General features: G+C 42.5%; 1 protein-coding gene across 10 annotated transcripts in view; it reads left to right on the top strand.

The window, feature by feature from the left end:
- SETD9 (SET domain containing 9) overlaps nt 1-26,169 on the top strand; it is a 240,609-nt gene that overhangs the window by 86,233 nt on the left and 128,207 nt on the right. For 8 of the 10 annotated variants that reach the window (XM_069627299.1, XM_069627304.1, XM_069627302.1 and 5 more), the window contains one exon: nt 11,195-11,550. The exons of the other annotated variants lie outside the window; for them this stretch is intronic. In XM_069627299.1, the coding sequence (XP_069483400.1) occupies nt 11,195-11,550 (356 nt within the window). The remainder of the gene's footprint in view (nt 1-11,194; nt 11,551-26,169) is intronic. 10 annotated transcript variants of the gene reach the window in all.

Here is a 26,169-nt window from a genome sequence, read left to right on the forward strand (position 1 = left end):
TTATATAAAGCCACACCGATCCAGAAGATGGCTGTTCATGGCCTTATAAGGCTGCATGTGAGCTCATGATGGCTGTATATAGCCATATGAGGCTACACCTGGCTCCATTATGCCATTACACAGCCTTATGAGTCTGTATCTAGAAAGCAAGAAGGCGATACATGGTCCTTTGCATGAGGTCTTTTCCAATCTATGGTGGTATTTACATTATGATTATATTGCATTTGATGGCTGGAGTTGGGGATGCGATATCACCTGGGTGTATGATTGTTCTACATTGCCATTTGATGTCTCACTAGCTTCATGTTGCCTGTACTTGGCTGTTTGAGGCTCTAACAAAGCCCATGGTAGCAAGACATGGCCATATGAGGTCACACCTGGGCCCATTACTGCAGCACAGCCAAATTAAGCCATACCTGGGCTCTCAATAATAGTACATGGCCATATGAGTCCGCACCTAAGAATGTGATGGCAGCAGGACGTCAGATAAGACTTTGAAGTGTGAGTATTTTACTTCCTATTTTAGGAATCAACCACAAAGCTTTTGAGCCTTATGTTATATCTTTTCATCCCATTGATTTGGAAAACCTCCCAGGCACTGGATTCAATGGTATAATTACAGTTGCCAACAAATCTTGTAAATGGAGGGTTCTCACTTGTAGTGTGCTCGCTGCAGGGATAATGTAGGAGCTGCTGGGTGTCCTGAAAATGCATGTAGAGGCCAGTAAGGGGCCTGGGCATGTGTAAAAGTTAGGGTTTGCACACTAAGACTTCCATGTATCCGGAGGAAGGTAGTCTGAAGTAACCTGGTACTTATGAAGAAGTTCCATTCTGGATTCCTAGGTAGGTATAAAAATGTGTGTATTCCATTTCCTCAAGTAAGTTCATTGACACTTAAGTATATAAGATGTAGCACACAACCATTGGCCCATCCACACCCAACCGGCTCATTTCGAACTGAGACTCTCAGAACACTCATCCAGTGCTCCAACTAACATTCCATATATACCTTCATTATCCTGGCAAGCACATTACTTTACACATTATAGTCCTTTTATTATGTACATGCTTAATCTTATAGTTTTCAAACCCCAGCTGTACACGTTTTTAAGCATTCAATTGTATTTACTTGCCATATAAGCATGATTGAAGTACTCTTTGTCAGATCACAGCACATTCTGAGATGGTGCTTTAATTAGTTTGACTAAGAGTATTTACAGGGAAGGTTAGAAATCATGATACTCCTGATGTTTTTTCATCTTCATTTACAATGATTATGTCTCACTGAGTCCTCTTTTGAATTCTGCCACTCATGTTGGTCTGATTTCTCCTTCTACTTCTTTTTTCAAGCCCCACTCCAGCGGAACTGCTGTATTTGTTCATTCTGTATGGACTCTCCCTTCTATATTTGAAAATTACTTTGTTTCTTTCTGTACATTTTGTCAACTTTTCTAATTATCTACATCCTCCTAGACATGTATCATCTTATTTAAATAATCATTTTTCGTTACCTCCTCTTCTTTCTTTTGTATTTTCCTTTTTTTAATGTGCACTTATCGTTTTATTGTTCCTACTGCCCTTTATCTCTATTAATAACTCTTAATCTGTCACAACTGTCTACTGCGCTTTGACAATTTTCTGGGTCATTTTAGATCTAATATTTTCTACCTTTTGGTACTGATTCTTCGGTTTCTGCATTTCCTTTTGTTTTGTCTGATCATCCTTTTCTTTCTTTCTTCGCCCCATAGTGAATTCTTTCTTGCTCTTTCTTTTTGCTTTTGGGATCTTTGCTGCTTTAACGCATTGTCTTTCGTATCTCATGTCCTCTCTTCACTACTTTCTCTTGATAACTTTCTCCAGATTCTTTCTCTTATTTATTTTTTCCTTCCACATGGTTTTCAACCTGGGACACAACTTTTCCTTCCCTTTGTTTATTCTGAAAAACCTCCCCAACCATGACATACTCCTTTATTGAAAACTATTAGAAAACATTTAGGATAGTTGGAGCGTTAATGTAAGAAAAACACACTACACATCTGATCTTAATGCTTTGTCCTCTCTTCATGCACCCTTGAACCTTTTCATGCTAAGTGATTTTACTATCAATCACTTTTATATATTCTTTTGTGGAAATGGCAGTTTCCACAGGTGGATACCTGTGTTATCATGTGTCACTTGTTGCATTTTAATGTATTTCATGTCACTTGGTACATTTTAATGTATTGCATGATTTTATTTTATTTCCACAAATGTATTTCACTGCATGTGACTGCACAGGCCCAGACACAGGGGATTGTTACTTTTCAATGTTTGTGAAACTTGTTCCCATCCCATCCCAGGCACAGCTAACAGCTGCCAGTTTTAAGGCCAGTGAATCCATTCAGCCTGAGAAAGTCTTCTCCTCTCTGGTGTCCGTCCCAGTCCCTGCATGTCTACCTGCCTGTCACATTCTTGCAACCTTCTCCCCCTTCCTACCACTTGGATATCTGTGTTCATCATGGCATAGACTGCAGCTCTTCTGGGAACAGTTTCTTGCCTCTGAAGGGGCCCTGCCTATATTTGCACCCCTGGTCCCTCTTCCTGTCACCAGCCCCTTGTGGACCCTGGATCCGCTGTGTGGGACCAATTGTGTCCATCATGGGGTATTCTGTCTCTCTCACTCCCTACACATTCTCACTTATCTTTTGTGCTCCCTCTTTCTCACTCTTTCCCTCTATCCTTCTCTTCCTCTCTCTCTCACTCTTTTTCTTACTCTTCGTAGCTCTTTCTTTCCCCTCCCTCCTTCTCTCTCGCTCTCTTCAACTTCCTTGTGCCTCGTTGCCTGTCTTTCTGCTGCCCTGGCCCCACATCCCTCCCCCTTCTATCACCCCTCACCCTCTTCAACCCTTCCAATGCACCCTTGGTATCCCTTGTCCACCCCCCCCCCCTTTGTTGCATCCAAGGGTGCGCCACAGGGCCTGGGTCCCATGCCAGTGGGTGTGCCTAGCCAGTATATCTGCCATCAATTCCCCGCCTTTTGCCTGCAGTCCAGTGCAGACAATCCTCTATATCCAAAGTGCCTACCTTACTCTGCTGGCAATGTGCCTACATCTCTGCCTGTAATAAATCTGTTCCTTATTTCTGCAAAGACTTTGGTGCCTCCCCTATTTTGGCCTGCCTCTCCCTTCTGCACTTTCTCCTCATTTCTGCCATCTTTTTTCTTCTTCTTAATACTCTTTTCTCTCCTCATCTCCACGATCCTTCACTTCCAATCTTTTTGCTTTTGACTTTCCCTTCTATTTTACTTCCATGATTTATACACTTGGTTCTTCCTTTTCTTAAGGTTCCCCCCCTTTCTTCCTAATCTGTTGGTCTACCAATCACTCTTCTTAGTTTGATTGCTTTAATTCCACTTTTTGAACATTCTGTATCTCTCTTGCTTCAACTGACTTATACTACTGCTGCCCCTTCTGATACCCTTCATTCACCTATTATTTCCATTGTATATCCTTTCTTTCGCCCCCTTCTCTGTGTTCCTTTTAACACTTCATTGTACACTGGTGTTTTTTCTTCCTCTTTGAAGCATGCGGCTATTTGACCTATCCTTTGAGTCTTCTTGTGATCTCTCTCTTCCTTCTGTCACCCTAATTGGTTCTATCTAAACTCTTGGAATGCACTTTTCACTCTTGGTTTTCCTCCTATGTATACTAAAACTCTATACTTCCTCTTTTGCAATTTGGGTGTTGTCATGCTCACTCTACACAGACTGCTGTTTTACATATCAGCAAATTCCTTACCTCCTCTCAGCATGCACAGCAATCCTCTTGTCTTAGTCTTCTTGATCTTTGATCTTTCCACCACTTTTGATATGTTGCATTATGCTATTCTTTGTTCCTCTCTTCTCTTGGGATATCTAATGCTGTTATAGCCTGGTTTTCGTGTCATCTTTCTGATCATATACTGTATCTTTAGCTGGGAACTCTTCTTGATCTCCTCCTCTTCGTTTTGTTGTCCAACAAGGTTCTGTTCTTGGCCCTTTACTTTTTTCTTTATACATTATTCAACTGTGAACTATTATTCAGTCCTCTGGTTTTTCCGGCCACTTCTTTGATGGTAACTTCCTAATCTTTTCTTCCTTTTCTGATTTCGTTCATTCATCTATCAGCTATTAAGAACTGGTGCTTTCTCACTCTCGTCATGTAAATGACTTTCTATTCTTTCCTGCTCCATCTCCTTATGACTGCTCCTCTCCCTCATTTTTTTTTATTTTTTATCCAGGTTCACTTTGTCTACCTCTGCATGCAATCAAGGTGTTAGTTTGCCTCCTCTCTCCTTTTCTCACCATATTTCTGTTCTTGCTCAGTCTTTCTGCTCCAGCTTTACAATAGTTGTAGAATGTTGACATTATCTTACCTTTTCTGGTAACAGAACTCTTATTCTCAGCATGTTTTTCACGTCTCAACTATTGCCCGCCTTTTCCTCTTGTAGGCCTGCCTGTCTATGTACTTGGTTGTCTGCATTCTATTTTTTATTCTGCCGTTCCTGTGCTTTGCTCTCTTCCTCCCTGTTCTAGTCTTGGTCCAGCTGTCGATTCACTTCATTAGCTTCCTTTTCCTGTTTGTCTCCAGTTGTGTTATTTGGGTACTCTACATACATGCATTCATGGTCTCACTCCCCATTGTCTCTCTTCATTGGTTTGCTTATGTACCATCTCATTCATGTCTGCACAGTATTGTTTCTGCTCATTTGCCCTCTTAGTTCCTAAACTTTGGAATGGCCTTCCTATCGCTCTTTATTCTTCTCCTGCGTTGGCTATTTTCCATTCTGCTCTTAAAACAGAGCTATCACTTCTTTTGAATGAAGTTGTTCTTCATGCCTTATTAATTTTGTAACTTTTTCTAATTATTGTAACAATGTATTCTATTTATGTACAGCACGTTGGTGAAAGTGCTCTATAAATTCAATTAAAATAATTAAATAAGAATGTGTTGAGGTGTCTTGTTCTCACCAACGTATGACCTCATACTTGTGATGCTTTGGAACCCTATGACAGGTCAGAATGTAAGGGCAGAGTTTAGCTGTGTTTCATTCAAGGCAGTTGAGCCGTTGGTGCCGAGTTGGGGGGACCTGCCTGGGTGGTGGTGCAAGCTGCCCCTCTACATCCATCTTGTATCTGTATTGCCTGTCCTGCACTTGATACAATAAAGGAGGCACTGCCTTTACACCCTTAGCTGGAGTCTGCTCGTATTGCATGCCCAGGTTTCCTCTTGCATGTGTTGTGTTCGACATAATGTCGTGTTGGGATGTTGTTTCCCCAAGTTGTGTGCCTTATTGCTCAATCTCTTCCCATGTTAGGGATAGCTTAGCAAAGCTACTGCCTTAGAGGCAGATGGGAACTAAAGTCAGCTATCCTCTTATAGCACCTTTTGTTTTGTTGGTGTTGCCCAGTGACACATTAGGGATCTAAACCCTCCCTTTTCCAGCTATGCTCTGTTGGGCATGCGTGGCCATAACCAGTTGTGGTTGGAGTTGTTATTGATTTTCATATTTTCATATTGACGGCTTCCAAGGACCTGGCCATGTTTGTAGTGGGAGTACTCCCATTTTGCTTTCCTCCTTAGGGGTCCCACTCTGGTTGGGGCTTGGCAGGTTGCCAATGTAGTATTGTTGGTATGTGGGATATATCCCACTTGGGTCTGCATTATAGGAGTCCCACCCTGGTTGGGGTCTAGAATGGTGACAGTTTTTTTTCTGTGCAAGCCTCACATTTCCATACCAGATTTCTAAGGGACTCCACCCTGGTTGGACTTGAAGAGGGTATTTATTATTTCCTTGCATCACTCGCCTCCGCTAAGCCTCACCCTGGTTGGGGTTTGGAAGCAGCGCCTTATTTTGCTGTGAGAAATTAGGTGTCTCACCCGCTAGTCTCAGGGGATCTGTCATCCAGGTGGTCAGAACACGGCCATCGCTTTTGGATCCAGTTCCTGGGAGTGGACCAGTGCGGTAGGATCACCCGGGGAGACTGATACAAGACCAGACTGTGTTGAAGCTAAGGTTGCAAACAGCAACATTGTATGGGAATGAACATTGTTCAAACGTGTGTGGTAAGAGACACAAATTAAGTTAAACTGCTGATGAGTGATTGAACTTTAAAGCAAGCTACAAGACCTTTGACAGTGTTCCGGCACCACATGGGTGCTCAATCGAAGGTCTCAGTAAGGTACCCAGAAGTGGTCCTGCGATGGGTCAAATCCTACATACAGTATAAAGTCTTGAACAATTTGGAAAAGTACATGAATGTGGTCCGAGCCCAACAGAGGGCGATCAAATGAATAAATGTGAATCAAAGTGGTCCTGAGACGGGTCAAGTCAAATCCCACACAGTCGAAAGTCTTCGATTTCAATGAAGTAGAGAACGTTTTGAAAAGTACATGAATTCGGTCCAAGCCCGACAGAGGGAGATCAATTGAAAGCTTTGTGTTAAAGTGGGTCTGAGGCCGGCGGAGGGGGGACTGGAGTGAATCGAAAATCACCCAAGAAGTTATACATGACAATCCTGAGAAGAATGAAACTTTTGTATGTTTGTTTGTCGCATCAGGCCCTCTGAAGTAAGAGGCTGTGAATGGCAAAGAGACTTTGATATAGAAGGCCTAGATACTGAGATTTGAACTGCATACCTGTGCTAGAGAAGCCAGAGACTGTGCTAAGCTCGAGTGTGCCGCCTTATCCCGTGCTGAAAATGTGGGGAAGGAAGTCCAAAGGCTTGAATATCCTGACATATCATTCCTTGACCACTTTTCCTTTGTATAACATTGTTTCGCACACTATTTGTATTTAGAAGTAAGTATTGGCAATAGGTTTATTAGTATAGGCCCTTTTATTTTGACAAGACACCACACTATGCCTGCATTATTATTATTTGATGGTCGTTGTAGCTTGCTCCCATCTTTAGATTTATGATTCGATAGGCATTTCTCAAACCCAATTGAAGTTCAACCCTTGAACTGTGATCACTTGTGTCTGTCTTACTGTTTGATACCATGCCTTCCTTCAGTGCGTTGTTGTTCATCGCCTGCATTTCAGGTTTTTGCACTGCTCGTCTCCGTGAAGCCTCACCCTGGTTGAGGTTATGGGGCAGTGTTTTAATTTGCTGGTGGTGTGTTGTGGTGTTCACCATCCTCTTTGCAGGGTTTTGGTGTTTCTAGCCTCCTCTAAGCCTCACCCTGGTAGGAGTTTGGGGGCAGTGTTTTGTGTCTTGCTGCCATGGTGGGTGTAGTGGTTTTGGCCATGCCATGGGTATTAGTAAGCAGAATTGGCAGGGTGTCGTGTGTGGCGACTGTTGGGGAGTGTGTCCCATCCTCCCCATGCCTTGGAGGTCCTCTGGATTTCTCTTTGGCTCAATATCTGCCTTTTTGTTGTGTCTGGGGAAACTGGCTATGCGCCCTAGGTGGGGGCTGTTGGGCTGTGTGCTTCAGTGAACATTGTTCAAGCTTGGGAAGTTCCTTCTGGCTCTTCCTTGGCCCATCGTATCTTCTGAATGAAAATGAGTGACTTTTTTCCGGTTCTGCATAGCAGGGGGAATACTGACCTACGGGTTCTGTTTTGGTTGATGACCCGCTGGTTCCTCCTCGCAAGGAAGTGGTGATCTTCGGGTTCCACTTGTCTCCAAGGGGCTTCCATGCTTCTAGGTGGTGGTTAGTTTGGGTTGCTACCTCATTGTGTTTTTTCCCACTCCCAAGCCTTCCATGTATTCCATTGTTTTGCCCTCCTGGGCTTCTGTCCTTTAGTGCCTTTTCCACCCCTGCTGGCCTTGGGTGAAGTTGTGTTAATGCCGGAGTGGGGTTGAGGTTGTTTCCCACTTTTGTTCCGGGTCCTTCTGGCACCCTTGTTCATTGTGCTAGTTTCCTGTTAGTTATTAGTTGCGCTTCCTGCCACATTTGCTGGGTAGCAATTATGTTAACCCTAGGGGGGATGGGTTTGTGCAGCAGTCTTATCCCTGTGGGGTAGTCTCTGTACACATTTACCCTGTGCTCAGCCCATACTCCTTATTGTACACCCTCACCATTCTCTTAAGTGTGGTAGTGTTATTACGGATGTGCTGCAAGCATTGTGTGTGCAACATACCCGGCCATCCCACTCTTGGCTCTCACAGGTATTTAGGGTGTGTGTTATCGTTAAGAATGCCTTGTACCAAATTCGCTGTGCACGTGTTGTTTCTGAGCATTGTTATATTTCTAAGCATTGTTATATCTTGTTATATGATAGGTTAGCCATGCATGTGGGGATTGTCCCTGTGTTTTCCTAAAGGGGAAGTTGTGTTGAGGTGTCTTGTTGTCACCATCCTGTGACTTCATACTTGTGATACTGTGGAACCCTATGACAGGTCAGATTGTAAGGGCAGAGTTTAGCTGTGTTCCATTCTAAGCAGTTGCGCCGTTGGTGCTGATTTGGGAGGAGCTGCCTGGGTGGTGGTGCCGGCTGCCCCTCTACATCCATCTTGTATCCAGGGGTGGACTGGCCTTTAGGGAACGCTGGAGATTTCCCGGTGGGCCTCTGCACCCTGGGCCTTTTTTCTGTGGTATTTCCAAATGTTCTCATAGGAAAAGCATTGGGCTTGCTGAAAATGTGTCATATAGGGCCACTTTGAACTTTATTTCAAGGGCCTCTTTTGGTCCCCAGTAACTATTTCCAGGGCCTCTTTTAGTTCCCAGTCCAGCTCTGCTTGTATCTGTATTGCCTGTCCTGCACTTGAAACAATAAAGGAGGCACTTCTTTACACCCTTACCTGGAGTCTGCATGTATGTTCACCACTCCACAGAATACTATAGAAAGTTTGTGACAAATGTTTTGCTCACCTGGCCCACATTGGCAGTACCGGGTCATGGAAGTCCACACCTAAGCTATATTAGACTGTACCCAGGCCTGCAATGGCTTTACCTGGACATTAGTGCTACCCTAGAGATTTGATGACACTGAGGTTCATGCTTCTGTGACAACTGTGGCTGGTCATGTTGTCTCGCCAGGTTTATAAATGTAGGCTGTGTGCCCTCCACCCTTCTACAGTCCCCATAGCCGTCTCCAATTCCGTCCCTTCGGCGCACTCAGATGCTCCCCTCCCTTATTCCCTTACATAAAATTTCTGTTTATATATAAACCCTTTGACACTGATCAATACAAAGTTACAATTAGGATGTACTCATGCAACATCCAACATTGAGATAAAATAAATGGCTATAAAAAGAACATTTAATTAATCCCCATCAAAATTAATTCCTATTAAATATGCACAAGTACAGTTAGATGTATATTGTATTCTCTTTCAGGCAATGTAATACACACCGATTCGGGTGCCGTATTAGCATTGCATTGATAACAACACTTGTCTCCTGCTCAGATGAAGCTGTATCCCCCTTTATTTTCTTTATTACCATCCTCCCCTTGTTTCAGACTGGTTGTGATAAACCTACAAAATTGCAGGCCTCCCACACTCTGGGAGGGCTAATGCCCAGAATTGCTTTGATTTCACACTTCCGTGTCGCTTAGATATTTACTCCTGTGCATTGAGCGTGTGAGATTTCAGCTCTAGCAATCCATGGATGGATGACGTTCAGTGTCGCTTTATGATTCTTCCTCAGAAAGCCTGCATTCCCTTGCTGCTCTAGTTCTTTTCATGCATGCAGCTGCCCAACACTTCATTTGACTCCAAAAGATTACATTTAAATTTCATATAATGCCATCTTGGGGTTTAACGGGGGAAGGGTGCTATATACCGAGGCCAGCTGCAGCAATCTGGTAACACTTTGAGATGCTCCTTTGACTATTTATTTTCTGTAAAATGACATTAAAATCTAGGATCTAGTCCAGGACATGTTCTTTAATCTCCCCTTTGAACTCTAAATATGTCAACGGTACCTCCCTCGTAAGTTCTAAAGATTCCAGAATATCCGTACAGGAATTACCACAAATTCTATGCACACACTCAACCTCACTGATGATGCCCAGCAAGGCAGAAATGTTTGACTGGTGTCGCTGTTGGTACTCTTGTTCAGGGGAGAATTACCTAGCATGTTGGTGCTGGATTGTCCTTGTATCTGGCACCAGACAGATATGCACATGGACAGATATGCAAATGGATACTTCACAGTGGGCTGAAGCGTAATTGCAGACCCTCCTGTGGCTCAGGTGAGTGCTAAGGCGCAGGCATTTTTTTATAATTTGCGTCTTTTACGTCAGGTCATTCCTTATGTGCCTTGAGATAAGCAGGCAGCAGTGGTCGGAGTATTGGTCAACTCCCAACTTGACTACTGTAATAGCTTACTTGTAGGGATTTCTGCTAAACAATGTCAATGCCGATCAGTGGCACAAAATGCAGCAGTAAGACTGGTGGTGAGAGCAAAGAAATCTGCACACGTTTTGGGATCCTATCGATCCCTACATTGGCTGTCTGTGAGGGACAGAATCTACTTTAAAGTTCTCCGTCTCATATTTAAATGCTTGAATAACTTGGCTCTGGCCTACCTGGCAGAAAGAATTCACAGATATTGCCCGACTCGATTGCTTTGATCTGTGCACAAATTGTTACTGAGAATGCCACTGTTGTCCTGTGTGTGTAGGGGTGACCGGGGATTCTCAGTCTTCGGACCAGAGTATAAAGTAGATTGCCAGTGGAAATCAGGGCACTTAAGTCGTTCAGTATAAATGAACCCAGTTTGGAGTTCTGGTATGTTGACAGCCCTGGTTTTTCTGATTATTGCTCGGATTTGTATTTTGGTTCTCCCGTTTCTCTTGATGACTTTGTGGATCCATCTGCGCCCAAATACGTTTAGGTTTGTCAGGTGCACAGTGCAAATCAAAATCCTGAGTGCAGAGGCGTTGCTTGGGGGGGGGGGGGGTGGGTTTATGGGCTATAGCCCCAGGTATTTTGGTTGTAGCCCCGGATAGAATCTCAGGGTCTACAAGCAAAAGGCTAGCTATCCCCGAATCCCGACAGTCCCGACATTAGTGTAGCCCCGGATCTTTTCCAGACCTAGCAACACCCCTGCCTGAGTGGGTGCCTTCCCACTGAAGAGGCCATGCATGACGTCTTCATCCTAACTAGTGGGACTTTTAGTATTTTCATATGTAGGCCTAACGGGCACCATGTTTAGGCTCTTGCCAGTGGCACTAATTGGTTCAGTCGATTAGCACACTAACATGGTTTCCCTTTTTTTGGCAGGACAATGCGCTTTGTGTCAGAGGTTTCCAAAGACAAGATCACTTCGGATGAAGACGTCTTGGCCACTCTGTTAAAAGTCTTTCGGTCTTTGTTCATGTACGATTTCCAAAGCCAAAGGGACCTGGTTCCTTTTCTGCCAGAGGATGTTAAATTAAAATATGAAGAGTTGTTGGCTGCGACTGAGAGTGCTTCCTCCAATCATCCAAGCGGAAGCGTGCTACAGCCAGCGGACACGCTCTGCAAGGATCTGGGATTCAGTCTTCTGGAAGGTCCCAGCACTCTGGCCGCTGCTGGCACGGGAGTCTTCATTTCCGAAGGAGTTGTGCCTAGAGGAGCAGTTGTGTCGATGTATCCCGGTACTGGCATGCCACTCTTTCTTGATACTCTCATTGGGATGTAACATTGCAAGCACAGAAGATTGTTTTTACTGCCTTACCTTCACCGCCCATTGGTATGATAAAGGTGTTGGGTGGGGTACCCGCTGCTGAGTTAACTTGCCTTCCGATAGCGTCTTTTTTGGTTTGGTAACTCATCCCGAGCATACATCACTTAACCCCTTAACAACTGCCAGGCTATTATGCAAGTCTATTCAAAAAGGACGTCCTTGGCACTTTTGTGATCCAATGCAGCGCGGGTTCCAGTTGCTCACCCGTTCTGCTATTCAGAGGGAGGTGCACGAGACCTTTGTAGTTTATTGATGTAAATAATTCCCCAACATTGTCACTGTAGCCCCGAGTTCGTTTACCGTCTGTAAACCCCATTAGTGAAATTGGCTAGACCTGGCTGATCAAAGGAAACCCCACACCCGTGTGACTTATGTATTTTGATAATGTGTAGCATATATTGTGCAATCGTGTTAAGATGGGTGAGGGGGCATTTAACAAACATTTTTAATTGCATGGGGGAGATCAGCAACATTTACACATGCACTTCAGTCCCCTCAATGGTAGTTTATCCTTTGCACTAAGTAGCGCTAAAAGCATGCAAACACGGGCAGACCCGGTCTTCATGCATTATTTGCACCGTGTAGTGCAAACAGGTGTACATTTCTCCAATCATGTGCCACTTGAGATGGATTCCTGTGCTTCAACCTGGGATGTCGTAGAAATGTATGTATGAACTTCAGCGTCAAAATCCGATGTTGTCGTCAATGCATATATTTTGGGCAGGCGGACTATATTCGGTGGCAAACGATAGAATCTGTGTCCCAATTCCGCCTGCCAAAAAGTTTTTAAAAAATGCCCCACCGTGTGTAAACGGTTGCAAACCCAAGCACAAAACTTAAACAGCTTGTGTTTTTACAAGTATATACACTCACATGACGAGGCTAAAATCATAATGGCTGACAGCCCCACTTGTGATCTCAACCCTTGTGTTACAGGGTTCCATGTGTTAAAATGGCCGTGGATACAAAATATCGCGCAACAAGGCAGTGGTTTTGCCGCCGCAATCCATGTAAAGGATTCAGGGGACACTACTATTTAAGGGGGACACCGCCGTAACCCCTGCTTCCCTTAAATGGTGTAATTGGGTACACCTTTAACGGTTGAAAGCACTGCATTTTTGCAGCGTTTTTTTTTTTTTTTTTTTTACAGGCGACATTTTTGCCACGATTTTCACTGCATACCTTGTACAGCCAGTTTTAATGTGCATTTGCAAAAAGGAATTGTTTTGGGAGGATTAGAAACGTATCACAGGGTGTGCATGTGTTTTTTTTTTAAAATCTTAGCAGATCTTTGATTCTGATTGTTTTTTTAATGAAGCTATTACACAACAGAAATGTGGTCTGGCAGGCATTTTTTGTCATCACTGCTAACCGCAATTAACTTTAAATACCAAATGGACGTGCATATCATATCGTTGGCACCGGCTGAGTGAAGTTCATTCAGCCAGCAGTTTATGTATCAATCTCTACTTTAAGCACTAGAGGGGTTATACAGTTGTTTTGCCGGCAGTTTTTTTTTAATGTCATTTTTTATAAAATAATTACATCTAAAAATATAGGCGGGATAGAAGGGTTAGGGGGGGGGTTTGGGATAAGGATACCATAATAAGGAAGAGAGGGCTGGGGGGGGGTTTAGGGGGAATCCTCAAATATAAAAAAAAATACGGTGAGTTTTTTTAATGTAATTTTTTTGTAAAAAATGATATATGAAAAAACCTGACGGCAAAAGAAAATAGAACCCTAGAGGGAATCTAACCTTTTCACAAGTTTGTGAATGGCATTGTTGAGATAGCTCAGGCCTAGCACACAGAAGCCCCTTACTTTCTCATCCACTCCGAACTGGCCAGTGATAGCCCATGTCCTATGCAGGTATGTGGATTCTGCGTTCTTCCCTAGTGCAGAAGATACTGTCCACAGTGCACAGAAGCCTTTGCTCATCACTGCAGCCATGCCGAATTCCATGTACTTGGTAACACTATGGTCACATTGGGAGAAGTGAGCTGCGAGTGAAAGGCCTGAAAATCGATCTGATGGCATTCACATTGAAAACAAGATCCCGCCTTTTGCAGGCTAGTGGTGTGTGACCTTCGTAAACCATTATATGAATGTGTACCCAACTGTAAAGCACCTGAGTGAAACCCTACAAAATGTACCACATTCATATATGATGCCATGGTTGGGATAGAGACATTGCATGGCTAGACTGTGGCCGAGCATTTTAACCTCATCATTTGTGTGCTTGGCTGAAGTTGGTCACTTACAACATCCGCATTTTCCAACATTTTTCACTGAATTGCTGTTCTCAAAGATCAAAAATAACAGATGTGCAACCAGTATTGCAACTTTAATATCGAATGCTATTTTATTTCCGGTAATGGCTTTAAGAAGAGCTGCAGGAGTTAAACGGCTTTTCGTAATCACAAAAGCCAGGCCAGAAGACAAAGATGCAGTGGGATAAGTGCTTTAAGACCATATTTGGAATAAAGGCACAATAATGATATACTAATGACACGCCAGTTGTAAGGTTCGTTTCCCTAACAAGTCTGGATTATTTTCAGAGTATTTCAGTCGGCCGACCGGGTCTCAACACCTCACAACGTGTGCTCACAAACACTGTGAGAGGAGAGAGCGAGTCTTCGATTAAGCAGTAATATATATACATAACACATCATCATTGTACAGCATTAATCGGTCTGGCCATATGCATGACATACAAGGTAGGGTTCAGTAATTGACAGTTATGCACGTAACTTCATTCAGTCTAAACATTCAGTATTTCTAGCCGACGCTGGAGAGACTGCTTACTGTTTTGGGGAACACGGGGCACTGGCACAGGAAAGCATATCATGTTCTAGCAGGGAGACATTTAAACAATGTATCTATTCGCTGCGCTCATGGGTTAAGGGTCAGACAGTTCTGAAGCAGAGAAAATGCCATTTTTCATGGAGGAGCACCGTTAGTCGCATATAATTCTTATTTAACTGCTCTCTACAACAGAGTTTGAAAGTTAGGCTGGCACCTGGGTTGCTGATTAGCCGCTGCTTATGCACAGCTTCAAGGCTTTGCAGACTAAGAAACACAATGTATTTCTGCAGGGTTTCACATTCCTGCCTACGTTTAGCATTCAAAGTTCAAGCTGTGGCCTTGCACCGTGTGTAGACCTGAAGCACAGAATATATTTGCAAAAGCGTTCAGAAAAGAAAATGGCGGGTAATTACAAAATGGACTCCCAATGGTCACATTCAGGTTATCATGGTTTGCAATGTTTGTCACATGATGCAATTTGCTTATGGCCAACATAAAAAACATACCATTCGGGTTGTGCGATTGCATTAGAGTTTCACAAACCCTCCTTTTGGCCTTGAGCCAGTAGCCTCAATCGTACATGGCATCCTCATCGGACCAAGTGTCACTTTCTGAACTAATCAAGTCACTATCATAATTATGATCAGAAATATTAATTGCCATAAACTCTTTGATTATTTCATTTTCTTGTTCGAGGCCATTATTTATCATAGTCTGTTTGGGTTTTTGTATTTTGGTACTAATCGTCTGTATACATTCATTTGTGATTATGGAGTAAATGGCCTGCAGACATTGCATGCAACAACAGCAAAGTATGAGGAAACTAAGAAGCATAATTAAAATGGAGATCAATTTCCATCCCCAGGTTCTTAACAGTTCTCAGAACCATGCACTCAAATTTAAATTCCATCCACCTGTGGGAACATGAATTTCAGAACACAGAACATGTAATTTTTTGATTGCTTCTAATATCGTAGGGGAGGAGTCGCTTACAAAAACACAGCACGCTGATCCCACTAATTTGCAGACACATCCACTGTCTGCCAAAATAATATCAAGAACCATTCTATTCTGAAGTGCAACTAATCTAATTGGTTTTTGTTCTAATGTCATGTTGTATATTATGTCAGTGGTTTCATTAATTGTTTTCTCTAACACTGTGGACATTCTTCTAATATTCCATGAATCTATAGCCTGTCCCCAGAAAGGTATAAAAGATTTGGCTATGGTGCCGAAAATTTGCAAAGTAGCATCATTTCGTCGAGGCCGAGATCTGGATATTTTTTCTATTTCTGAGGTTGTAGCAAGAAATACAACAGGTAAAAGTATCCCTAAATAACAGGTACCTTCCCAGTTTCTAGGTAACCATGGATAGGCTTGATCCCCACATACAAAATAAACAGGACCTCCTATATATATATATATATATATATATATATATATATATATATATATATATATATATATATATATATATATATATATATATATATAGTGGCTTTTCCTCATTTTCAAGCACAGCAGTATTCATACATCTGGTAAATGTACCCATTGGATGAGAACCTTTTTTCTGCAGACAAAATGGGACAGAATGTGGACTATGGTTAATAGTGTAGGACGGAGGCATGGCGTCCTTATTACCTACAGGAGCCATTTTAAAAGTAATCAGCGACTGGTATGGTCTAGAGAGTTTATCATTGGGACTGGTCGAGGCAGTGTTCATTTTACTCTTGTTTGTAAATACAGAACACCCTAATGGTGTCAATGCCAATCTCTCAAATTAATTTATATTAGTTCCATCAAAGTTTCCAGTGACACTATCATTCCATCTCCCAAAGAATAGAGCTCTTAGTGCAGCATAACAAAGCAGTACTCAGGGGTAAAGGATGTATATACTACCCCATTCCTCTTTCTCCATGCTGGGGTAAATGCGAACACACCCAACAATTAGATTGGTTAAAAATTGCATGTGTCATATTCATAATCAATAACAGAGTATTTTATCATAACCTTTTCTGTGTTTACATCTTGTGGGGGGAGAGTGTAAGAAAGCACGTGTGCGGCGGTCATAGTGGGAACATCAACAGTGGGCAATAGAGTATTTATTGGATACATATTTTCCAAATACCAGGTAATTGGAATCAGGGTAAATAAGGTGCACCCAGCAAGTCCCCTGAAGTCCTGCTTTGCCGCGGGAGACACTGCTGCTGCTGTTCTTCGTTTTGTCTTCATAAGGGATTTTGTCGCTACATCCTCCAGAAGGCTTTGCTCTATTTTGTCAAAGGCGGACCTACTTAAGGGAGACTGCGCGCGCACCTGTGCGTGCACACCCAGCAAGTCCCCTGAAGTCCTGCTTTGCCGCGGGAGACTCTGCTGCTGCTGTTCTTTGTTTTGTCTTAATAAGGGATTTTGTCACTACATCCTACAGAAGGCTCTGCTCTATTTTGTCAGAGGCGGACCTACTTAAGGGAGACTGCGCGCGCACCTGCACGCGTGCACCCAGCAAGTCCCCTGAAGTCCCGCTTTGCCGCAGGAGAGACTGCTGCTGCTGTTCTTCGTTTTGTCTTCATAAGGTATTTTGTCACTACATCCTCCAGAAGGTGAATATAAATCACGGACAACGTTATAAGCTTTTAAACCTTCTAAAACAGCTTTGTTTCTTTTGGTATAGGCTTTGCTCTATTTTGTCAGAGGCGGACCTACTTAAGGGAGACTGCGCGCGCGCACCCAGCAAGTCCCCTGAAGTCCCGTTTCGCCGCAGGCATTGGGGTGGTGGGCCTGAATTTTTGCCCCCGCTTCTGTCAGTAGAGCACGCCAATCCCTGATATTCTTTCAAGAAATTACTATTTTTTAGCCTTCGTGTCACTTATTTTTACTTGTTCTCGATCTATGATGAATACCTTAAAATCCGGCATGCCAAAAACTTTACAAATTGGCCTAGAGGCGTTGACACCTAAGACTACAAAAGTGAAGTCCACCATATCTGCCTCTACCCCGAAGTCTCTCAGCGTCAAAAGGGGAGTAAATTTAACGCTTGGGAAAGCGAATTCCTCGGACATCCGCAAATTTTGCAAGGAGAGCACTGCTCAGCCCCTTGTGCCTCCCAAAGCACATGACCATCTGGATCATCATTGCCCCGTTCAACATGCTCTACTAATGCAAGAAATGAGAATTCAACCTCGGCAAGTTACCTCCAATTCTAGGGAGGCACCAATAACAACTGTCGATCAACCAACTTGACATAAGCTCAAAAAGTGTCTCAGCTGTGCCATGTGGTTTGACAGACAGATTTAAACGGACTTAATGCAATCAATGATAACAGCATTCTTGCAAATGTACCTCCAACTGCAGAACTTGAGTGTAAACTTGCCTCCTTGTCTGCGCACATTACTGATGTTGCTGTCATCGACCTTAACATGTCTAACTCCTTCTTTTCTCCGCAGTTGAAATCAATCCCCTATCATGTTCTCAAGTTGTTGTTCCTCCATTTCTAATATTTCTTTCTGTGCCCCAACGCCTCGTAGACCTATTCCCCCACGTGACAACGTAGTTCCCATCTCAATCACCTCAACGGTTACTAGCCAAGAACCAGATCCGTCCTGGGAATGCATGTGTAAAAAACAGCAATTTAATTTGGCTGGCAAAGATCAACAATGTCCTCCTATTGGCAATCTGGCATGGTCTGCACACAACAACCAGGCAATTACCCAATTTGCTTTTGATGCCCTTCATGTTTCTCTAACTGCAATAACAAAGCTATACGACTCCCTAGATGCCAAATTACAATTTCAAATGTCGTTGCTAGAAAAAATATCCGCTAATAAACTTAATTCTGCTGCCAAGCATTCGGCTATTGAGTCATTGCCGATTACTACTGCGGTGGCTACGCAAACGTCAAATATTGACACACATTGTCTGCCCCAATTTGATCACACCATTCACCCAATTGGTGATAATGTAGAATTTGTGTGTCCTGAAACAGGCTTGAATAGTGACCAAAATGAAGCGCCAATAAAACAGGTTGTTGACCTTTCACAACCTCTTGCCGATAAGTGCCCTGATGAGCGCCCTGCAAAGCAGAAAAAGGCTAAAAAGGCTGCTCAAACCCGCTCGGTCGCTCCTGCCTCCACTAATACAGAAGCAAAGGGCACTGTAAAACCTTGTCCCTTGCAACCCCCTCAAACTCTGCAGGGTTTCCCCAATGTGCAGACATATTCCATTTTTGCGAAAAACCATCAGAGAACAGATCTCTTTTCTTTAACCAAATTACCTAAAAATTTGCCACAGAACACCAAGAGTACTACTGCTAAAACAAAACTGTTCATCAAAAACTTACATTTTGCAAAAAAGAACTCACTTGCAGCTGCACGATCGATTGCAAAAAAGTACCTTTCACAGAAACAGTCTAAAACTAATAATGTCAAGTTTGATGTGCCCTACCGCCCTGTTGTACAAGAGTATGCACCTTTAAATCAACTAGTAGAAACCATGATGTCACGAGTGCAATCCAAACTCCCCAATCTGGATCTAAGGTAGTTCCTGATTTAAATGCCCCTCCAACGAAGTTCTCAAACGCTGCCGCATCCTCTTCCCTAGAATCCACAGCCGATGCATCTCATCGGCAGGAAATCAGACTGGCCGTTGAAGCGTATATGTCCAGTTTTTCTTGTGATCTGCCGATATCCACTACATCAGTTGTTGCTCCAACTTGTGACTTGCCTCGCCCAAAGCCCTCTACTAATCAACCTCTCTCTGTAGTGAATACACCCGCGATTGCCCCCACACATCCCAAAGTGGCTCCTGTGTCTGATCCTTATGAAATTCTAGCACATATTACTCCTGAGATGATTGAACTGCTGCAGAATTCTGAAAATTCCAGGACCTCGCTACCTAACGCTGCTCCTAAACCACTTACTGTCCCTACCTCTAAAGTAAATTACAAGTCATCGAAATTGATGGGCAAACCACCTGCAAATTTCTCACTGCTCTTGGCCTGTAAACCTTTGCCGGCCTTACAATACAGCCTCAACAGAAGTTATCTTCTAACCATCTTCTCAGACATTCGATCCTTGGAAGATATTAGCTCAGAAGATATAACTCTGATTGAATTCTTCATTCCACAGAAACAACATCCATCAGAATTTGGCTTCAATCTAGAGTCATACAAAATCTTATATGGCAAACTATGTCTGGGCTCCAATCTCTTGGCTTTATATTATCAATTGACTCACTCAATGCCTTTGCTCGTCAGGAAAATGCCTCATCTACTCATAAAAGTGATAGTGCGCATGACAAGCAATGCGCCCCTCAAGCCACTTCAGCATTTGGTTTGCACCCACAATCAACTTCACCATCACATTAACTAGTCTCCGCACCTGTGATACAACCCATCTCTCTCGTCAGCTGGAACACCAGAGGGTTATCCCATTTGATTAATAACGACAATAATATTCTTGCGTGTCACAACATTTTATTGTTTCAGGAAACTTGGATGATGACTGCCCCATTATGGGACAATCCTATCTTAATTCTTAATCCTGCTCAGCGTGACATCTCAAGTCGTCCTAACTCTGGTCTTCTGACAGCCATAAAAATGGGCTCTGGTATTTCTGCTCAGCACTGGCACACTCCCAACGAGTTTCTTCAAATGATCAGGTTATCCATTCACAACATTAATTATGCCTTGATTAATGTATACTGGAACGCGGTTGGCATTTCTGATGACTGCTTCCTTAAGGCCCTAACTAATTTGCTGAATTTGGTTGCTCTTGATCCATCAGTTGGAAACATTATTTTGGCGGGCGATTTAAATTTAAATTGCTTTCAACCACACTCCACTAACCGGCACAGAATATTCAAGTGGTTGTCATTAATTTCAAATGATAATTTTGTAATGCTTAACGGAGCTTTTTCATCAGACTCGCCTCCAAATTCCACGTGGTCTAGAGGAAAGAGTTCTTCCATAATTGATTACATTTTTGTAAATGCTGATTTTTTGGGTTGTATTGATAACTTCAAGGTAATCGTTAATGCTAACAGTGATCATAATCAACTTGTTGCTGAATGGATGAACCCTGGGCCATGTACACAAATTCCTATGTCTTGTTTTCATGGAAATCTAACCTTGAACAATGGGGGAAACCGACTATGATGGCCAGCTCAATCCTTAAGTGACTTGAATGGTGCTTTGGACCATCTCTCTAACAAACAAATTACGCAGTACTCTACGCTAATGCACCATTTTCAACCTTGTAGACCATCAAATAAAAATAGTGATTGGTCCTAAGCTCCATGCTTTTAACTCAAATGTTCACCAGCTCAAAACCCATACTCGGGCCCTAAAACCTCGGGCCATGCTCGGGCTGAGAGTTTTGAGAGCTGATTTGTTAAGAACTATTAAAACCAGGCATAAAAATGCACTGAAATCCCTTAAAGCTGAAATGTACCAGGTGGATGGTGAACTGTTACTCCAGTCTGCCTGTGCCAAAAATGCAGCTGGGTTATGGTCGCTTATAAACAAAAACACCAACAGCCTCCATCTGATATCTCAAGCAAATTGCGTATCTGAACAATTGTGGGCAGCCCACTTCACGTCTCTATATGCCAGTCCTCCTCGAAAACAATCCTTAACAGATCATGATCTGCAGTCTTCATCTATCTTTCGACTTAGACGATATTACATTTTACATCACCAAAGTCAGCAACTCTGGTGCTTGTGGTCCAGATGGTCTATCCAATCGAATGTTTAAACATCCACACTTTTGGGCAGAAATTCTGAATAAGATCTTCACCATCATTAATGAGACCCAGTGTTTACCCTCTAGTTGGACCATTCAATAATAGTCCCTATCTACAAAAAGGGTGATCGATCCTTACCATCTAGTTACAGGCTCATAGCGCTCTTAGATGCGCCAGCTAAAATATTTACGAGGATCATCCTACGGGACTTTAATCTCTGGACCAAGCAAAACAACCTGAGAGATCCCTTTCAGACGGGATTTGTTGCGGGCTTGGGCACATCCCCAAATCATATGGTCTTAAACATGTTGAGATCTAAGTATGCTGATAAAAATCAAGCCTTATATCTAGCCTACATTGATTTTAAAGCAGCTTTTGACTCCATTGATCGAGCTATCCTCTTCCATAAATTGAGGTTTCATTAATGTCCTGCCTCTCTTCTCTCTTTAATTCTACTTCTTCACACCGATACTACTATACAGGTTCGTCTCTCTATGGCTGGTGTACTTTCGTCTTTCATCAAAACAGCCCGAGGCTTTAAACAAGGCTGTATTCTAGCGTCCTCGATTTTCATTTTATTATTTTCGATCTTGGTATCTGTCTCCAGAACACTGTGAGTGACTCTCCGAAACTTAGGCCCCACACCATAAGTTATTTAGCATATGCTGATGACTTAATTCTTATTTCTCAAACCCCCTCAGGGCTGCAAAAACTTCTGAACGCTAGCCATGTACGTAAAGATAAATAATCTTACAATCAATACTCAAAAAAGGCAAGTTATGATTTGCAAACCACAGCACAAAAAAAAAACAATCTACTTGATATTTTCATAATGATCTATTAATCCAAGTAAGCCTGTACAAATACTTGGGTGTACATATACAGGACTCTTTCTCGGCCCTCAATCAACAAACAGATTTTTTCCAAACTTTGCGTGCCCATTGCACAGGCCAAGATCTTGAAAAGTAAATTTGGCAAATTTACGTTGAAACATATTTTGCTATTCTATCAACAGAAAGTAATTCCATCCCTCTCTTATGGTCTCTATACAATGCTTCCAAGAAAATCCCAATGGTGGCGAACTATAGAAGCGACCTTCTGGAAACAATTATTGCAATTGCCCAAAAGCACTCCACTTCCATTAATCAGACATGAATTAGTTATCATATCGCTAGAATCTCAAATTAAATGGAAGATGTGTGCTTTATTAAGGAAAGCTACCTTGGGCCTGACCTCTGGCGGCTTGCTGACCATTTTGGCTCAACACCTGTTAGCACAAGATCATGTTTTTTCCAAAACGTGGTGCAACAATGTTTTGAACTCACTTGCAGACGCAAGTATCACATTTGAACTATTGTTAATAAACCCAGTTCGAGCGAAACAAAAGCTGTTTGAACATGAATGGATTCAAAATCGCACCTTGTGCCTCCAGTATAAAGATTTTGATACTCGTGTCTTTAGCATAAAAGCCTTAAATATAACAGAACCCTATTTATTAAAGTGCCCGAGCCCATACATACGCCAACAATTCCTAAGGTTTCGTTTTAACCTCTGGCCCACAACACAAATTCTGGCCAGACATAAGCTTATTCCAAAACATGCAGATTTCTGTGGTTTTTGTTTAGATAGATCTCAAATCGAAACCTTGGAACATTGTATTCTATTGTGTCCAATGCTGGCATCTCAAAGATCGAAATATTTTAAAAAATGCAACTTGACCAAGTTCATGTTGATGTCTACAAGCGACATTTGGTCAAATATAAATAATTTCCCGAATCTGACCATCCGTGTGGCAATCATTTGCTTTCTCTATTCGATTTTCCCGAAACCAAATGATTCCCATTTTGGACAATATGTAGTTTAATCATTTATTTCTGATTTCTGTATTTTAACTTTTGCATTGCTTTGCTTTTAAATGAAATGTTGCTAAACTGTATTGAAAAATTGCTAAATGTTTTGTATTATTTAGCTATATATTTGAAAGGATGATTTTATTATCCATATCAAATAAAATAAAAAAAATAAGGTGCAGTTGAGTACGGTGATCAGTAAGAATTTCATAGGCCAAGTCTTTCTCGGAGCAGGCTCAATGTCAGTAGTTCTAATGATGTTTTCATCAGCGCAAGGGGCAGCAGGAACAAATACCGGCATAGTTAAAAAGGGATTTCAAAAAGTTTCTCAGAGTCCGTAGAGAAAATCCTTGCTATTTAGCTTTTGTTGAGTAATTCGTTCAGCGAAGTGGCAACACACATATTAGTCAGTAGAAGTTCAGGATGCAAGCAAGTTCAACTCAGCTTGCTAAAGACGGCAGTAAGCTGGTGTTTACCTAAGAGGCTCCAAAATGCCGTATCAAGTATCGGCATCAGGCTTCCATACTGTCAGTACCTTTGCCCCTGCTCGTCCGTGCTAGGTTGCAAAGCCCTTCACTTTTCAAAGCTAGCACCGGGAAATCTCGTGTCAGAGCTTTTATCCGATACAGCTCATACGCTCCCTTTCCCTAGGCTTCCATTTTCAGCCTCTCCGTGGGCTAGAAACAAAGGCTGTTGCAATTACTTTCGAATTTGTGGATGCAGATTGTACCTCATAGCACCAGGTACAGCTTGATCGATGAACAATGCACTATCGTTGTTTACAGCAGATGCAGAAACAGTGCCAATTGGTGATGCAGAAACTGATACTGATAAAGCAGCAGGCAAACAAAGTTGAGGTAACACTGATGTTTTGGATTTTTCTTGCAGTCTCTCCAGGCCCCCCTTGGGCTCAGGAAGTAGTTTTGGTGGGATTTCGGTGATGTATTTGTGATCAATTAAAGCTGGTTCACTCTGGAAATCAGAATCCTTGGTCTCTCTTTCATGCAGCAAAGGATTTAGGATTCTTTTTGTGTGCGTTGCATGTATCCAATGCTTGCGATTACTCACTCGAACAGCAGTCTACGTGGCCAAGAGCACCTGAAATGGCCCCTTCCATCGTGGAGCAAGCAAAGTTTTTCTCTCACTGTTCTTGTCCAGCACCCAATCACCTGGCTGCAGACGATGACCTGGGCCTGTGTATCTGACAGGAAGAGCCTCCTGCACCTGCTGATGAATCAAACGCAAGTTTTGAGTCAACTGTTTACAATATTCAGTAAGCAATGGATATTCTATGTCCCTTAACTTTCTCGGACATGGCACATTCCTTACATTGGCGGGTCTCCCCATCACCATCTTGTAGGGGGAGAGATCAGTTCTTGATTGCACAGTCGAACGCATTGACAACAAGGCTAATGGCAAAGCATTGGGCCATTTCAAGTTACACTGTGCGCAAATCTTAGCCACCTTATTTTTCAAAATACCGCTTTGACATTCCACAACACCGGCACTCATCGGATGTCTGGCTGAATGGAATAGTTTATCAATTTGGAGACCTGCACAAATTTGTAGTATTACAGCAACTATAAAATGTGGCCCATTATCGGACCATATAACATGTGGCAGCCCGAACCTTGGGAAATATTCCTTTAACATAGATTTTGCTGTGGACATGGCTGAACAGTCTTTAATGGGATAGGCCTCGACCCTTTTACTGAATGCACAGACCACTACAAGAACATGCTTATAGTTCTGGCATCGCTCCATTTCTATAAAATTGAAGTGAATTACTTTGAACGGCATTGAGGGAGGACCAAAGCTCCCTGTTGGTGTCGCTATTCCCTTCCCAATGTTGTGTTGTAAACAAGTCATGCAATTATGAACTAATCTCTCAGCAGTTTTTGTAATGTTGTCATTGTACCATACAGAATCGAGGTGCTGACAAATCTTCTTTGCACAAATATGTGTTGGACCATGGGCCATAGTAACCATTGCCATTACATATGCATTTGGCAACATCCATCTACGTTTTTCTTTGTCTACCCTTCAACCCTTGGGATCTAATTCTGCTGGACCCTTGGACTATTGTTTTATCTCATCAGGCGTAGCCTTTGCTTGTATTTCTTTTACATTCCCAATTCCATCCTCTATCATGCAGGACACTCTCTCTGTTGATTCGACATACATTTTTGTGTGTAAATCAGTGGCAGTTTGTTTCGTAATTTTGTCTGCAAATGTGTTTCCTTTTCATATGTCACATGTTACTTTCTTATGGGCGTTACATTTCATTATTGCTAATCGCGTAGGAAGCGCAAGTGCTGACAACAGTTTCACTAACAAAGTGCCATGTTGAATTTTGGTTCCATGGGACGTCAGAAAACCTCTTTCTACCCATAATCGGCCAAAGTTGTGGACCACCCCAAAGGCGTACTGACTGTCAGTATATATGTTTACACTAAGGTTTTCAGAAATTTCACATGCTCTGGTTAGGGCTATTCTTTCCGCAGCTTGTGCTGAATTTTGTGGGATTTGTTTACTCTCTACAATGGTTTTCAGTGGTAATGGCGTAAGCAGCAGTTGATGTGCCATTTGGTAATTTAAAACATCTGGCTCTTTCAGGGGTGTATCGGTTAAATCAATTCTTCCTTTTGTCTCTTGCTCAGTTATAATTAAGCAATCATGTGATATTTTTTCCTCACTTTTTGCTTCACTTGGAGGAGGCAATAATTCAGCCCGATTCAAAGAACAACATCTCTTAATTTGGATATGCGGTGCAAATAGGATCAGTTTGTATCTTGTTAATTGGGCAGAAGTGAGATGTTGCGTCTGTGTTCTATTTAATAGAACGTCTACCGAATGGGGCACATCACAGTTAAAGAGTGACCTAAAATCATCCCCTCGGTTTGTTTTACTGACGCAGCAACAGCTCGCAAGCAGCGTGGCAAAGCACATGCAACAGGGTCCATCGTGGAAGAAAAATAACCGCACACTTGATTTCCCCCTCCCCCCCGTGTCCCCAAGTCAAAACAGCCAAAGCACATCCATCATTCTCATGTACAAACAACATCAAACACTTTTCATAATTTGGCGTGCCCAAAACCGGAGCTGAACATAACGCAGCTCTGAGCAGGTCAAAAGCT

Source organism: Ambystoma mexicanum, chromosome 6p (assembly GCF_040938575.1).
Source record: "Ambystoma mexicanum isolate Mex_15411 chromosome 6p, UKY_AmexF1_1, whole genome shotgun sequence".
Lineage (NCBI taxonomy): Eukaryota > Metazoa > Chordata > Amphibia > Caudata > Ambystomatidae > Ambystoma > Ambystoma mexicanum.